Source organism: Desmodus rotundus, chromosome 7, assembly GCF_022682495.2.
Source record: "Desmodus rotundus isolate HL8 chromosome 7, HLdesRot8A.1, whole genome shotgun sequence".
In the NCBI taxonomy this organism is placed as follows: Eukaryota; Metazoa; Chordata; class Mammalia; order Chiroptera; family Phyllostomidae; genus Desmodus; species Desmodus rotundus.
Window position 1 is genome coordinate 129,899,230 of NC_071393.1, and position 16,816 is coordinate 129,916,045.

Consider the following 16,816-nt stretch of genomic DNA (forward strand, 5'->3'; position numbering starts at 1 on the left):
TCCCTGCAGCCTCCCTCCGCCCGCCTCACCTTCCCTCTGGCCAGCTGGTGGGCAGGGCCCGCGGCCCGCTCTGGGCTCCCTTGCTTGCTCAGAGCGGCCCTGCTTGCGGCCCCGCCGGCGTTGGCACGGTGACAGTAGCCAAGTGTGCAAACTTGTGCCATTGTCCCCAGGCCAGGGGGAGCCATGGAGACTGGCTAATATGACACAGGAAAATGTTTGCTGATGGCAATTCTATGGGCTTTGTCCACCTCTTTCTCCATCATGACGACTCGATTTAAGTCCCTAACTGTTTGACTACAAATGCAAGGGGACCGTGCAACGCCAACCTTTTGTCCGGCCGCGCTGAATGGGCAATTCAGGCTTTGTGCAGCTCAATTGAGGAAGCAAACATAAAGACAAGATTCCTGAGAGCTCCGGCCGCCTTCCCATGGATATCCCAGCCCCTCGTTAGCGGGTCCTTCCCGGCTACCTTTGCCCATGTCAGTGTGCTGCTGGCCCTCGCAGGCCTGCCACGGCCCATGCCTCAGGGAGCGGGGTGGGGAGAAGAGAGAGGGGAGAGGAGAGAGCCACTCAACACTCAAGGACAACGGCTTACCGTCCGATTGTCTGTCTGCACTGGAGCATGGCAGCTGCAGGCCCGGGGCCCTGGGGGAGGATGGCAAGCCCATCTCTTCTGGGCCCAGCCCCTCCTCCATCCTGGACTTTTTAAACACACACATGCACACACACTCACACACGCGCACACACGCTGCCCCCTCGAGAAACCAGGGAACTGAGGTCAAGGGGAGGAGGGCATGGAGGCCGAGGGGGAGAGTGGAGCTGAAGGGTAGAAATTTACCGGGAAATGATTGCATTTGGGAGCTGTCTTTTTTGTGATGGTCCCCATGGTGACAATTTGTGATGGCAAAGAATGTGGGAACGGGGCGCTGCCGCCTGATTGGGATGCTTTGTATCTGGAGAGGCGCTCCTGATTGGCCTGAGGGGCCCCCCAGCTCTGGGGACTTGTCCTCCATTCAGCCCACTCGAGGGCGGCACAACTGCTTCCAGCCTGACACTTGGAGCTTGCAGCCGCACGGGCCTGGCCCAGGTCTGCGGCGGGAACCAGTGGGGCCACGTTGGCGGGGCCCAGGCCCGCACCCTCGGTCAGTGTGGAGGCCGGAAGGCTGGGCTCTGTCGGGGCTGGGGGAATGGGGCAGGCAGAGGCCAGGGGGAGGGGCGAGGGGCTGTGGGAGGTGGCCCAGGAGGCATGAAATTGCGGCAGATGCTTCTGCGGGGGAGTTCCCGCTGCCACAGCCTGAGCTCAGCCCGCCAGGCAGGCCTGGGCTTGAGTGCCAGACAGGGGTCCTGCCTGTCCTGCGTGAGAGCTGGGGGTGGAGCGTGGCGACCGAGGAGGGGGGCTGATGCTAGCGGGGCTGGGGGCGGGGGTGGGAGGAGGAGGGCACCACCAGGGAGAGATGGGGCTTGGCTTTGCTTGAAAGTGAAGCAGTCACCTCTGCTCAGAAAAGAAAAACTCTGCTGGCAGGTTGAACACATTGGCAGCGCACTGTGTGGGAGACACAGTGGGCTGGGAGCAAGGGGACTTGTGCTCCAGCCCCAGCAATGCCACTTGTAGCTGGGTCACCTTGGGCAAGTCACCTGACCTCTCTGAGCCTCAGCTGCAAGTGGAGGGCAACAGACTCCAGAAGACTGTGTTCGAGCCTGTTCCGTCGCAGCTGCTCAGGAAGTGCTTCGCAGCTTACATGGGTGTCCCTCTGCCCAGGACTCTGTCCACAGCTGAGGGGTGCTGGGACTGGGGCTACTGTTGCAGCCTTGTGGCCTTTGGGGAGGGCTGACTTGGCTGCTCAAAGAGACTCCAATGGCCTCTGTGTCCCCCAGGTCAGCTCTGTGCCCTTCCCCGGAGCTGCCACCTGCTAGCAGAACACTCTCTTCATGGAAAGCCCCGTGAAGTGGCCCCCTGGTGATGGCATCCGACAGTGACGTGAAGATGCTGCTGAACTTCGTGAACCTGGCGTCCAGCGACATCAAGGCGGCCCTGGACAAGTCCGCACCCTGCCGCCGCTCAGTGGACCACCGCAAGTACCTGCAGAAGCAGCTCAAACACTTCTCCCAGAAGTATTCCCGGCTTCCGCGGGGCCTCCCCGGCCGCGGGCCCGAGCCTCACCTGAAAAGGGGGCCTGAGGACCGGCCTGGGAGGCTGCCCCTCAATTCTGGCCCTGACGCCAGTCCTGCCGGTGGTGGGGACTGCAAGGAGAAGGCTCTGGGGAACCCTTATGGGGTAGAGTGTCTCTCTAAGGAGCAGACCCTACAGGGGCAGAATACAGAAGCCACCAGGCCTGGCCAGGTGCCCATGAGGAAAAGACAGCTGCCCGCTTCCTTCTGGGAAGAGCCGCGGCCCACCCACAGCTACCCCATGGGGCTGGAGGGGGTCCTGGGCCCCAGAGAGGGACTTCCCTATGAGGGTAAGAAACATTGCAAGGGTTTGGAGCTCTTAGGGCCTGAGATGGCCCTGGTGCCCATGTCCCCAAGGCCACCGGGTGAAAAAGAGCCACCCAAGATGCCTGGAGTCTCCCTGGTAGGCCGTGTCAATGCCTGGAGCTGCTGCCCCTTCCAGTACCATGGACAGCCCGTCTACCCTGGCCCTCCAGGGGCCTTGCCGCAGGGCCCCATCCCCAGCCTAGGCCTGTGGAGGAAAAGCCCAACTTCCCCCGGGGAGCTGGCCCATTTCTGCAAAGATGTGGATGGCCCGGGGCAGAAGGTATACAGACCCGTGGTTCTGAAGCCGATCCCCACCAAGCCGGCCATGCCCCCACCCATCTTCAACGTTTTTGGCTACCTCTAGCTGGGCCGGGAGGCCCTTGGCCCCCCCTCTGGCCTTGCAGGAGCGCTGGGGGCCCCGGGAGCTCTGCTTGAGAGGAGTGGGCTGGGCAGTGGCGTGGCCTCTTGAGAACCTTCCCTTTATGTGTGTGCGAGCCGGGGAAGGCAGGCCTGGGGCGCCGGCCTCTCAGGCAGCCTCCTTGGGAGCGGTGGGGCTGGGCTTGCTGGCCGCTCTCCAACCAGGCCAGGGCCCGGCAGATCACTGCGCCGGCACTGCGCAGACCTCTGGTGGGTGGTGGGCTTTGCGGGGGTCTGCCGGCCACAGCAGAAGCCCAGGTTACTCATCTGTTCATCTGCCACCCCCCGTGTAAGCCAGTCTCAGTTCTGTTCTTGTTGTTCTTTGTACATATTAAGGTTAAAAGAATAAAGACGTTCCTTTTGCAGTTTCCACATCTTGGGTGTCATGACGCCGAAGGGCCCGCAGACCCAGGAAGTGCTGCCCACACCTGGAGGGAGGACCGCTCGTGGAAGTGATTAGTGGTGGTGGGGGAGGGCGCGGGGAGTGGCCCGAGGGCCTGTGCGAACTCTGGGAAAGGGTGCTGGTCTGGCCACTAGGGAAGGGCGCTCTGGTTCTCCGTGGCAGGGGACAGAGGCTAGGGGGGGCTGGGATCCTCAGAGGGTCGGACTGCTCTGGAGAACGGGGAGGCTGGCACCAGGGGAGGAGGAGCAGTGGTCCTGGCTCTGCTGTGGGATGCAGGGCTGGACCTTTCCTTTAGGGGCCTACTTGGGCCACCTGCCACATGAGGGGGGGTGACACTGGTCCCCTGTGTGGTGCCCGCCCTTGATTAGGCCTCAGAATCCTTCCCAACATAAGGCTCTGGGGTTAGTGAGTGCTGCGGGACGTTCCCACCCTGCCTGCTTCTACTCCAGCTTCCCCCGGGGGCCCCAGCCACAAGGATGGGCGGTGTGCCCACTGGGAAGTGGCTCCTGTCGGACATTCTGGGACTTCAGAGCCACAGAGGCTGTGTGGCAAGGGCAGAGGTGATCTGAGTGATTATCTGGCATACGGGATAGGGGGTCCTTGGCCAGGACCCCGCCTCAGGCCGCTCCAGTCCTAGAGAGCAGGGAAGGACGAGGGACAGGTGTGTGCACATGCCCTCTCCCGCTGCACACCATCACAAAGGCCCCCCCCCCCCCAGACCCACACAGCATAGCAGTGTTAAAAACGCTAGTCCAGGCTCTGCCACCTACTAGGCTGTGTGACCTCGGACAAGTTACTCGACCTCTCTGTGCTGAAATGTCCCCATGGGGAAAATGCGATTAAACATAAGCCTGCTTCATGGGTTGCTGTGGGATGATGTGAGTGCCTGGCTCTCTGAGGACTGCTGCCCGGGTGATGAGGACCTGTGCCTACCAAGGTCCCCTCTCCTGAAGGGGTGTGATTTCTCGGGTGGGTGATTTCTCGGGTGATTTCTCGGGACCCACTGCGCCTGGGTCCCCACAGTCCGGCTCTCCTCAGCCTTTCCCAGGGGGAAGCTGTGGGTGTGTTAATTCAGACGCCGGGGGCCTTTGTCTGCAAGCAGAAACCTTTACTACGACGTGGCACCTGCCACCACAAGTCTCCATGAGGGAGCAACCTGGGGAAAACGCTCATCTAGGAAGGCTTTGGTGCCGATGCTCCCCTGAGCAAAAAGGGCATCGAGCTGGTTCAGGGTGAAGTCCGGAACTCACCTCCTATGCACAGCCTAGAGTCCTGGCACCAGGCCCGATGAGCTCCTGCTCACGGGGTGGAACCACGATCGGGATTTGAAGCGTTTGGTGATGCCACAGTGACATCTCTGGGCTGAAATCCCCCCTGGGGCTAGGAGAGTCTGGGGGTGGTGTGGGGGCCTCCGCAGAGGGTGATGGGTGTAGAATCTACAAGTGGTGGTCAAAAGATGTGCCAACTGCACAGCCTGGACACCAACCAATCAGAAGGACCCTTGGGAGCAGGCCCGAGGCCAGGCATTCACCCTTTAGCTGCTGGGTTGTGGGAGGTGGGGGCGGGGACCTGAGAAGGTCACAGCTGGGGAAAGCACTTTGGGGGAAAGGCCTGACCAGTGGCTGTGACCAACTGACATGGGCACACATGAATAGTCCAAGAACCCAAATGCAGCTTCCGCGCCTCCCAGGCCCAGGGGTCCCACCTCCTGTAAGTGCATGGCGTCCATGGGCAGTGGCTGAGCCCTCCTTCCCCACCTCTCCCACCGCCTCCTCAACCCCACCGCCTCCAGGGGGCATCTCACTCAGGCCGCCCTGGGGTGCCTGGGGCCTCAGCCCGTAGGACCCTCCAGGCCCTACGGTGGCCTGAAACATCCCATGGATTAAGTGTTTACCTGACACCCAGCCACACCCAGTGCACCTGAACACCTTGCTGCTCTGTCTGGTCACTGACTGCCCTGGCCCGGCCCCTTCGGGTTGAACATCCTCAGTCTGGGAGGACGCAGGTTTCCATCAGGATTTCTTCAGGGCCACCAACGCAAGGCCATGTGGGACCGTGACCACCACAGGCTGGAACCCCAGGGACTGCTGTGTGTGCCTGGGCAAGTGCCCTCCCTCTCTGGGCCTGTTTTCCCATCTGTACCACGAGTGAGTGGGCAAGGCTCTGCTGATTCTGCTCTGGCCTGTGGCTTTGGAGTGTTGCTTGGAAGGCTCTTCCTCTTCAGACAGACACTGGGACCTCCCGGCTCTATGGAAAGCCAGAGCAGGAGCCAACAAGGCCGTCAGGGGCCACAGACGACCAGCCCAAGGCCCCACAGGAAACAGCCAAAGGCGGAGCTGAGCCCAGACCCAGAGCTCCCACCCCTGCCCAGCCGCTCACTTCCCAAGGGCCAGAAACGCCGTTTGACCTGGCTTAAGACTCTTCCAGATCCTGGGGCCGCCCGCACAGGCTCTCATTGGGGTGGCCTGCTGCGGTGTCCCCTCCCACGGCTTCAATCACACTTGGTGAGTCACTGCAACTTCCATGGAAACTGGCGTGTTGGCCTCAGCACAGGGGACTCTGACAAGGAGGTGCTTTCTCACCTGCTCCATCGAAGGGGGGCCGGCAGCTCCAGCCTGGCTCACCCCACAGAGCCACGAGGGGCCTGAAGGAGACAATGAAGGCAACAGGGCTTCATGCCTCTCAAGTTGGCGACTTTGAAAGGGCTGATGATGACCATCGCTCCAGCACCTGGGCTCATAGCGGCCGGCACATGAACGGCGTTTACTCCTTAGTATCTCAACTTTCGTCCCAGAACGGGATTGAGCGGGATGCAGAGTGCCAGGGAACATGTTCGCTGGGGACAGCCGTCGGGAGGCCTGTGGGCAGAGACCCTGCTTGTGATGAAGCTCCTGCTTCCCTGGTGATTGATCAAGGACAGAAAACCACCCTCGATGGCTCTGGCCGCAGCGCAAGAAGCTGTCCCTCTCCTTGGGCTGTGGGTCTCTTCTGGTAGATGAAGTACACACTCTCTGGGGTCTTTCAGAAGCCCAAACCAAGGTGACGCATTCAGGGGTCTGTGTGCCCTGTCCCCAGCCCCTGCCCCACCCCCACTCCTTCCTCCTTCCATGAGCAGCGCTGAGGACCCAGGCCCTGGAGGGCCTGATGGGAGGGACTGAACTGGGCAAGGAGGCACCTGTGCAACGTTTATTGTACTCAAAGAAGCCCTCTGGGACCGAGGGTCTCCCCACCCCCCATCAGAAGTCAAGTGGAGAGTTTCACAGAGCAGGGGGCAGGGCCAGCTCTACAGTGAGGCTGTCCAGGAAAGGCAGGCTCACCCCTGTGAATGCCCCCACTGCAGCCAGCCCCGTGTTCTGCCCTGCCAGCCTCTCCCACCCCAGGAATGAAGGTCCCTGCCGTTCCTGATGGCACAGCAGGTCTGGGATCTACTCATCCATTGGAATTTATACATGGTTTTCTTCCCACTTGACACAGTCCGTTCCCTGCTTTGGGCACAGCTCTGGCCCCGAGACCTGGTGAGGTCGTGGTCACAGCCCCAGCTCAGTGGGAGCAACCCACAGCCTCATCCGTCACCAGGTCCCCTTGGATTTGGGGACACCCCCATCCTGAGACTCAGTGAAACAGTCTGAGGAACACTCCTCCATGTGCCAGGGTTACTGGGTGTTCTCGTACTTCAGGTATCTGATCAGCCTGCCTGGGAGGGGCAACATGTCCAGGAGTTTTATACGGTATTTCCCAATGGCCTTTCGAACTTGCAGTCGGCAAAGGTGAGCCAGAGGTCTCGGGGGCTCTGAATAAAGGAAAGAGAGAGATGCTGGTTTGTCATTCACAATCTGCGAAGGGTTTGCTCCTTCCTCTACCTACACAGGCTGACCTCAATGCAGCCCTCAGTGACAGGCAGGCAGTCAGGTCTGGGTTGTGGGTGGGGCAGAGAGGCCAGGGCGGGGCTCGGGGACGGGGCAGCTCCCAGCAGGTCCCAGAATCCCAACGGGGATGCCGCCTCTACATTAGAGTTGCCTCAGCTGGTGGGGGGTGGGAGGGGTGAGGTAAGGACAGGGACTGCTGCAACTAATAATGAGGTCATTGATTTCAGACCTGGGCACAGGGTCTGGCACAGGGAAGGTGTTTGCTGAATCAGAGAATGTCATTCATTTCTTCATTCAACAAACACGGGTCAACCCCTTCACTGTGCCTGGCTCTGTGTTCAGGTCTAAGACCCAGAGGTGCCAGCCCAGGGCCTTTTCCGAAGGTTCCACACCAGACACTGCAATCTGAGTGGGGTCCTGACAGGTGGGCAGGAAGTTGCCAGGAGAAGGGAGACAGGGGCACTACAGGCAGGGGAAATGGCAGGGCTGGGCCAAGGAGGCCAGGGCCGCCCAGGGAAGGCTGGGATCCAGAGAGAGTGCGGGGGGAGGCCAGGCAGCTGTGGTGCTGCCACCCTCACTAGGCGATGATGTGCCATCCCTGCATTTCTGACACTTGCGCTGCCTGTCTGCCTCACGTGGGACAGAGCCTGCCCCCTGGGAAGTGCGGCCCCTTCCTCAGCTGAGCAGAGACAGAACTTGAGGGGAAGAAGGCAAAGGGCCACTGGGGCCGAGCTGGTGGCCCGGATACCTTAGAAGACTCTGAGCTCATCATGCTACCTCTCAGAGCCTCTGTCTGCCCTTCCTCCACGAATAATGATGCCAACATCACAAAACTGGATGACAAAGCACGTGGAGTGTTTTGCAGATGGAAGGTGGGCTTCCAGGTAACCAAAATAGGTGCTGGTTAAGAACAATTTGTTCTACTTGTTACTAAATGTTTAGTTCTGCTCATTTTTTCCTGGGACCTGGCCTAGTTGTAAGGGATTAGCCTTCTCTAGGGAGGACAGGAGGAGGGGACAGTGATGGGCAAGGCTGACATCCAAGCGTGGGCTGCTCCGCCCTCTAGTGGCTGTGGAGGATCATGGTGCCCATAACCGATTATTCATGAGCTCCAGGTTTACTGAGCACCCAGAGCTGAGTTCAAGTCAACGCCTCCCTCCCCTGTCGCCGGCCCAGGAACTTCACCTAGGGTCTCAGATCAATTGATTCCCAGGCGTTTGTATGAATGCAAACTCCTGCAGTAGGTTTAGTTCAAAGGGGTGTGGGGACCAAGGAGGAACGTGGCAGATCATAGTCAGGGCACTGGAACGCGCGGGGTAGCTGGACAGGCACTGAGTGACAGACCACAGTAGTGGCAGGGTAACGGCTCGCTGTGGGTCAGTCTCTGCCCCTCTGAGCCAGAGACAGCCCAGGGCGGCTAGAACACCTCTGGGCAGATGCTTGATTCCAGGTCAGTGGCAGCACCCAGTTCCACTGTTTCTGATGCTTCACCTGCCCAGGTGAGCTCTAGGATGCTTCAGAGGGATTCTCAAACTGGCTTAGCCAGGCTGCCCCATCGACACCACACACAGCAGCTGGACCATCACCATACTCCCAGTGCCAGCATCCCCCGCCCTTCCCCCACTGCAGGTACCTCAGGCTCCTCTGTTCAGATGGGGGTGCTGAGGCCTATGGTCACCTAGCAAGCTCCTGGCTCCGGAGCTCAGGGGCCTGCCTCCTAGACCAGAGGTGCTCCAGGGGTGGCCTGGGGACCAGCAGCAGTGGCACCACTGGGGGGGGAGGGGGCATGCGGAAGTGCAGACCCTCAGGCCCTACCTGGACCCTCTGGCTCAGCACCTGCATTTCTAACAAGACACCTGTGTGCTTCGTATGCACTTTGCTGCGTGAGGCGCTCTAGGTCCTGATTCTTTCCAAGACCTCACTGTGCTGCCTCTCAGTGGCCCACAGTGGGCCACTCATTCCAAACTCCCAGGATACAGTCATACCTCTGCACTCGTCAGTTTCAAAACTTGCCAAACCCTGTACTTGTCGCATTTTGACAAGAAAAAAATGTTTTAGCACTTGGCGCTTGCTCGGGACTCATTGCACTTGCTGGAACTCGTATGAGTCACGACACCGCCCCACAAGATAATAAAATGCTTCATCACTCACCGCATTCAGTACTCATAGGTTTCGGCACTTGTCACGAGTTCCAGAATGAATTAATGACGAGTACCTCTGTACCTCTGTACCTTAGGGAGCTGAAATTCTTTAAAATATCCTGGAAAGACTTAGTGGAGGGACTTGGGTTGGTCGAACCTGGGTTTGAGTCCCCGTTCTGCCACTAACTAGTGGTGAGACCTTGGCCCAGGTGACATGGTCTCTCTGCAGGTCAGTCTCCTCATTTACAAAACAAAGAGTCACAGAGACACTGTATGTGACACACAGCACAGAGCCTAGCACGGAACAGGCGCTCATCAACTGTCACTAACAGTCACATGTCCCAAGCCCGAGGGCCGGGCCTGGACCAGGCAGGGAGACGGCCAGCATCAGCGACAGCCCCTACCTGCCTTCTCCTTGATGATGGCCCAGTCCTCGAAGCTGTCAATGTGCTCCTTCAGCCTCGAGCAGAGCTGCACGTTGCCCACGTAGTCCAGAAGGATGTCGATGATGGGCCCCGCCCAGCGGCTCACCTCGGGGGTAGACAGGACCTCGCAGAACTGAAAGAGAGCACACACCCGCTGGGGCACCTGGGACCAAGGGCACTGCCTCCACAAGCTCATCCCACAGGTGGCAACCTAAGGCTGCTGAGGGCAGGGGGCTATGGGCAAGGGCAGGCGCCAGGAACAGCTGGGCTGGGAACTGGTCCCTCCTCTTATCCACACAGGCCTCTGCTGCCAAAGTGGGAGGTGGGCAACACGGGCCAGTCGCATCGCCTCTCCAACCTCAACTTCCTTGTCTAGGAAATGGGTACATATGAGAATTAAGGTAATATGAACATAAGCTTTGCACATAGTAGGGCCCCAAATTGATGGCCATTAGCATTATAATTATCTCCGAGTGAAGGGTATTTCTAACTTCCTTGTCATTTTAGGTTCTGACTTTTTATTTTTTAAGAATTTTGTATTTATTTTTAGAGAAGGGAGAGGAGGCAGCAAGAGAGGGAGAGATACATCAGTTGGTTGCTTCTCGCACGCCCCTAACTGGGGACCTGGCCCACAACCCAGCCCTGCGCGGGAGACCTCTCTGTTGGCAGGCGGGAGCTCAATCCACTGAGCCACACCAGCTGAGGCAGGTTCTGACTTCTGCGGTCATCACCATCGACAGGGGCTCTGACTTTCTGCATCTCACCTTAGACCAGCCTGCTCTCACCCGCATCCCAATCCTGGTCATTCAGCCTTCCATCCCAGACACAGGTTTGCTGGGAGTGATAAACTCCCCACGTTTGCAGAGTTCCCTACTGGTACCCTGCTCCACTGTTCCTTCCTTAAAATCTCCAAGACAGAGAACCAAAAAAAAAAGGATTTCACTGTTCGTATGAACCACTAAGTTCTGCTACCTCTTAATGCATGCTAACCACCAGGCTCCGCTGCCACCAAAGTGCCAACGACTGACTAGTCTACACACCCTCCAAAGCGCATCAACTACTAGACCACACTGCCTCCAAGGCATATGAAACACCTTGCCTCAGAAGATCAGCCCACATAGTCCACACCGCCTCCGAAGCGCGCTGGCCCTGGCCAAACTCCCTAGGCGCCCACACCCCCTACCTGGACCACACTGGGTGCCTTGTCTCCCGCAGGCGCGTCGCTGAACCTGCTGGAGGGTGGTGGGGCGGGAGGGTGCGGGCCGTTGCCATACGGGCATGAGAAGCAGGGCTCGCCATTGCAGCCGAGGTCCATGAGGAACTTGAGCAGCGTCAGATATTTCATGGCGAACATGATGGTAGCGGGGAAGGAGGTGGGGTGTGTGGCGATGTAGGCGTCGATGTTGGCGCCGTGGTCCAGCAGCAGCTGCATGATGCGCAGGGAGCCGTGGCGGATGGCCACGAGCAGGGGACTGATGAGGTCGCGATTGGGGTCGGCGCCGGCCAGCAGCAGCAGTTCGGTGGCGTATGCGTTGTTGTTGACCACTGCAAAGTAGAGCACGGAGCTGCGACGGTCCTCGTAGAGGCGCGCGCGCTCGGGAGCCAGCGGCGCGTTCACGTCGAAGCGCGCATCCAGCAGCACCTCCAGCACCTCATCGTTGTTGCGCTCGGCTGCCAGGTGCAGCGGGCTGATGCCGCTCCGACGCACGCGCGTGCGGCTGGTCACCGGCAACAGCATCTGCACGATCCTGCAAGGTGGGGCGGGCAGGCACCAGTCACCGAGCGGCCGGCACAACGGGGCCAAGCCCCTCCAGCAGGGGGTGCTGAGGGGCCAGGCTCGACCACTCACAGCTACAGTATACGGAGGCACGGGCCCACCGGCAGGGGGCGCTGAGGAGCCGGCCATTCATCACAGTTACCACCTGCGGAGAGTGGGTCTGCCGCTATCCCTACTTCACCGGTAAGGAAACTGAGGCTCAGAAAGCTTCAGTCTTATAGTCAGGAAGCAGTGGGGCTGGGTGACCATGAAGTCACCTCCCCTGTCCTGTAAGTCTCAGTGCCTCTTATGCTGAAGCCTGCCTAGAGCCTCTCCCAGGTTGTCGGCCCTGGCTGTGGGCTGGTCGGCCCCTGCCGAGGCTGCGGATCCCTGGCTCTGCTCTCTCCTGCTCAAGCAGGCACTGCTCTCAGCACGCAACCTGCATTAATCTGTTATGCCTACGAGGTGGGTACCAGTACTATCCTCCCTTCGAGATGAGGAAACAGAAGCCCAGAGAGGGTATGTGACTTGCCCAAGGGCACACAGTCAGTAAGTGTCCTGGGAGCCAGGATTTGCACCCAGGTAGTCTGATTCCCCCCAGAGGGAGGGCCACGCTCAACCACCCCCTTACGTCTTGCATAGCAGTCAGGGTGGCAGCAGGTATGTCACGGGGCTTTGCTTTCTTCACGATGCCTCAACTGGCCTGCCCCCCTGTACCTTCCCCGCAGCCCTGTGGGGTAGCCAGAGGAGGTGAGTGGCCCTCTTCTAACTGACGTGGCTCAGGGAAATGAAGTGACTGATCAAAGATTTTTAAGCAGTTCTGGGGGCTTGACCCCAGGACTCTTGATCCCTTGTCTTTGCTGTCTTCCCCTGGGCCCCGGCCACCTGCAGGAACAAGCTCCTGTCACGATTCCATACCCTAATCCACCTAATCCCTGATGACAGGTGACCTCATGGCTCCATGTTGTCTCCAAGGAGGTGGCTGTGGCCGTGGCCAGCTGGTGCCACCAGGCCTGTTCCCACACCCCTCTGCCTCCTGGCACACTGACTTCCCTGCTTCCTGGAAATCTGATGCCAGCGACCTCCTGCTAGGATCTCAGTGGAAAATGTTAGTATTGTTAGTAATGCTGTGTTTGCCTAAAATCTGCATCTAAAACCTCAAAAGGAAATTCACACACAGGGGGGCTAATTGCCTACTAATTTCTATTTGTGCAGGCACAGGAGGCCTGACCTTGCTCTGTAGAGGTGCTGGTCAAAGGCAGGGCTGGGGGCTCACCCTGGACGGAGGCCATTGGCAACAAACGCTCGCTAACAGCCGTAACCTGCCCAAGCTCAGGGGGAAAAAACAGTGAGAGGGTCTGCCCGGGGCCGCCAGCCAGACGGGGCTGGTATCTCTGTCAGGTCACCGCTGGTCTCCGACACCCCTCTGCTGAAGGGGGGGGGTGTGTGTGGCAGAAATGTGGGAACATGACTAGACACAGCCTAGGCTCCCAGAAGCACCTTCTTAGTGATGCGGCCACATCGTCTCACGGTTGCGCGCTCCTGCAGGACGTCGCCAATCCGAACGTAACTGTGCAATGCTGGATGGGGTCTGGAGGTCAGTGTGTCCAGCCATCCATTTCACAGAGGGCGGCGCTGAGGCCCGGGTGTGGGATGGGTATGAGAGTGAGGTTGGAGAGGAGGTGGATGGCAGAGCCAGGCCAGAATGTAGATTCCAGCATGCCCAGGGCCAGGCCTTTCCATGATGCCCCTGACACCAGGAGTGACCATGCTGGTGGCCCTACACATATGCATCCACACCATCACCTCCCTCCCCTGGCCCATCCCGCGGGCTGGAGGACAGGCTGGGGCCTTCCCATGTCTCCTGCGGGCAGGACCTGGGACCAGAGTGCTTGTTGCTCGAAGTGCACTTTATGAAGTGGAACTAGGGGCCCATTACCTGATAGAGCCCTCAGTGTCTAAGAGGCTCAGTTGCCTGCTCCTCCTCCTTTCCCCAGCTCGTGGGGGCGGGGGCGGCGGCGTGCCTACAAGCCCGGGCCCTGAGGCCAGAGCAGACCCAGCTCAGGGCTGTTTCAAGGAGGCCCTGAGCAGCAGCTCAGCAGGTGGCCTTGGGCCCCAATCCGGATAATTAGGCCCTTGCCTCATTCTTGGGACCCACCAGTAACTGAACCCCACTTTCTTTGCTCCAGGCCCTGAGTCCCACCAGGATTCTTGTCTCCCCAAGGCTGCTGCCTGGCCATGCTACCCGTCTGGCCTGAATCCCAGACAAGCAGCAGGGGACAGAGCAGAGAGCTTTGAGCCCAAGCAGATCGTCTTTAGCATGTGGGGGGCCAACCTGGGGCAGTGGCCCCGGGTAACCCCACCGGCTCTGCTCCTCAGTGATGGGCCGCCCATGTCACTGAACCTCTGTGAGTTATATCTACAACAGAGGGCTAATGTGATAATAATGAGGATGAGGGTGAGGATGGTAGCTACCCTTTATGGAGCCCCTGCCTGTTGTTGTGAGTACCTTCCCCCGCTAAGCGATCATCACCATAGTATCTCTGAGCGTTTGCTGTGTTCCAGGTACCATCCAAGTGCCTTACACATTTACTGCTTTTAATCTTGGAACAGACCCTATGAGCTAAGCACTTTATCTCATCTACTCTTCACAACAACCCAGCAAAGTGGGACGGTCCTGCCCAGGTTGCAAAACGCAATTTAATGATACTTTCACCGAGGCTGCTTTTGAGGATAAAAATGATATCTGACAGGTTAAGCTGAGCTGCACATAGTAGGCACTCAGTAAATGGAGGCCGCTGGTCTCTTGGCTGCCAGGGTGAATGTAGCACACTGCCCTGCTCCTCCAGATGTGGAGGCATTCTGTGTGACCGGGTCACAGTGGTGTGACCTTTGTCACCGTTCAGTGTAAATCTGACTGTGAGCTAGACTTTCACAAGGGAACCGGCCGCCCACACATGGCTCCGCTGCCAATACCACTGAGCCACACTGTGTGTGTGAGTGTGTGAGTGTGTATGTTTGTTGGGGGAGGATTATCTCTTCTCTGAGTCCATGTGATGCTCATTCCGGAGCCAGCAAAGCCCCCCTACCGGGGGAGCATCTGCCCGAGGGTGCTCCCAAGGGCACACAGGGACTCCCGCACAGGGGCCTGCAGCTTCTCTGGGAGAAGCCAGGAGCCGGAGCAGGGGGCGGGTCCTCTGTGAAGGAGGAGGGGCAGGTACTTAGAGTGGAGCTCGCTGACAATTCAAACTGCCTGTTCGCACCGCAGGGTGACTCAGAATCACTCAGGACACCGCTAAAAATGCAGAGGCCTGGGCCCTGCTGTCTGGGGCCTGGGAGGCTGTGCAGGTGATCCACGTACCACACCCTGACGCACACCCTCCTCGTTTCCCCCAGAAGACACGGGCGGCCAACCAGCTTCCTAAGGGGGCCGGGGTGGGAAAAGCGGCCTGTGCCCAGGCTCCCAGCCTCAGTGTACCTTTTAACTAATGAGGACACTGACTTGCTTGTGAATGTGCTTTACAACTGCATTTTAATTTAGTGTGTTAAATGTTCTCTGTTCTGCCTTTTTCCAGAAAGAGTTGTAAGTGGCTTGCAAGGATAGAATAAATTAGAAGTAAAAGAGAAAGAATATGTAAGAACAAGCAAGTCGCAAGTGAGGTCCAGCATTCACGTCTGTGTTATGCATCAGCTGAGAAATGGACTCTAAGATACGGTTTCTCTCCCAACTGGTATGAATTATGTGGGCGCCTTTTAGGGCCGCTGCAGCCCCAGCTGCTTGTACTGGAGCCTCTGTGGGCGCACGAGGCCCAAGCAGCTGGGATTTCAGAGACGCCCAGGGGTTTCCATGTGTAGCCAGGAATGAGAACTGCTGGTCTTGATGATATTCTACATTCAGAGGAATCTTGGGGCATCTGTCTTTGTCTAACACAGTTTCTTAATAAGTCTATCTTTGGTTTTAAGCTTTAGTTTCTCCAGGTGCCTTTGCCAAACTGGAAATTAAAAAAGGCAAAAATGAGACTTTGGTGTCTCGGGAGCTCCTTTCTTAGCCGCACCTGAATGTCACGCGCTCTAGTTAAGTGTGCTGAAGAGACAGCACCAACTGGGGAATGCGGAGACCAGATGCCGGGCACCGCTTTCCAGGCTATGGAATGTCCCATCAATTCCCGGAGCAGCCTGTGGAAGGCTGGCGTGGAGCGGGCTGGTAATGCCACATGCCAGAGACCGGGTGACAGGCTCTCCTGGCCGTGGGCCTTGCCCAGTGGCAGAAGCTGCTGGGAACCCAACTGGAACCCTTTGCTGGGCAGGCCTCAAAAAGTGGCCTGGGGATGGAGGGTGAAGAATAAGCAGGGAAATAGCTCTGGGAGTCAGCGTGGACCCACACAGGAGACTCTGGGGGAACCCAGACCAGTCCCAGAGGTGGCTCCAGCGAGGACAAGCCTTGCTCCCTCATCCTTAGGTGCACCCAGTGCTCCTTCAAACTGTCCCCCACCCCCCTACCCCACTGCTAGAGCCAGGCATCTGGGTGTGACTGAAGGGTGCCAAGTGACATGCCCAGCTCTCTGGCAAGCCACTTCTCTCTGGCCTCAGTTTCCTCCTCTGCAAAATCAGAGATTGGATTAATCAGTGGCTCCCCTGAAAGCATGAGTGGGCTGTATCTGGTTGGCTCAGGGGTTTTTTTCAAAGATAGAGGTTGGTTGCCTTCTTCCCTGGAGATGCTGGTTCAGTGCTTCTGGGATATGTCACTTGAGACATCACCCGGAGTGACGGTGCTGGATAGGCAAGTGTGGGGAGACAGGGAGCCAAGAGGTTTCCAAGGGCCAGCCCCTTCCCTCTCTTTCACTCTCTGGGGTCAGGCTCAAGACAGACCATATGTGTTGACTGATGCTGGGTCTTTCTAGAACTGAAGAAAAAGATGCCATCTTGCCCATCAACACTGCCTGACTTGCGTTTTCCCTGGCTTCACTGGAAAAGGATGGAGTGTTCTCTCCCTGTGTAAGAGAGGCTGAATGCAGACCCTCTGAGCCCCTCCTCTCTGGTGGGCGCTCTGCTGGGTGCTGAGTTCTCCTTCATATCTGCATGCAGCCATCTCACCAGCCCCCACGACAACCCCTGCTACCCCAGGTGTGACTACTTCCCATTTCACAGAAGGGGTCGCTGAGGCTCAGAAAGGTTAAGCAACACGCCTCATGGCCTCAGCGGGAACTCCAGGCCAGATCTGTCTGCCTTGCAGCCTGCTATGCGATCCAAAGAAGGCGGGGTTTCCTCTGTGCATGCATCAGCGTGGGGTGCAGAGGGGCATCTTTGCTTGGCCACTTGTGCAGCCGGCCTGC

The 16,816-nt window shown here is 58.5% G+C and overlaps 2 protein-coding genes across 6 annotated transcripts in view; one reads left to right on the forward strand and one right to left on the reverse strand.

The window, feature by feature from the left end:
* Positions 1 to 1,031: 1,031 nt before the first annotated feature.
* Positions 1,032 to 3,126, forward strand: FAM181A (family with sequence similarity 181 member A). The gene is made up of 2 exons (XM_024567355.3): positions 1,032 to 1,142; positions 1,876 to 3,126. Exon 2 carries the CDS (start codon positions 1,961 to 1,963, stop codon positions 2,837 to 2,839), a length of 879 nt encoding a protein of 292 aa, XP_024423123.2. The 5' UTR covers positions 1,032 to 1,142; positions 1,876 to 1,960; the 3' UTR covers positions 2,840 to 3,126.
* A 3,340-nt stretch (positions 3,127 to 6,466) lies between these two features.
* Positions 6,467 to 16,816, reverse strand: part of ASB2 (ankyrin repeat and SOCS box containing 2) — a 38,436-nt gene continuing 28,086 nt past the window's right edge. For 4 of the 5 annotated variants that reach the window (XM_045202032.2, XM_053928924.2, XM_024568223.4 and 1 more), the window contains 3 exons: positions 10,911 to 11,475; positions 9,707 to 9,860; positions 6,467 to 7,085 (listed from right to left, as the gene is read on the reverse strand). In XM_045202032.2, the coding sequence (XP_045057967.1) occupies positions 6,949 to 7,085; positions 9,707 to 9,860; positions 10,911 to 11,475 (856 nt within the window). In that variant the 3' untranslated portion in view covers positions 6,467 to 6,948. The remainder of the gene's footprint in view (positions 7,086 to 9,706; positions 9,861 to 10,910; positions 11,476 to 16,816) is intronic. The other variant, XM_045202033.3, reaches the window with a different exon arrangement.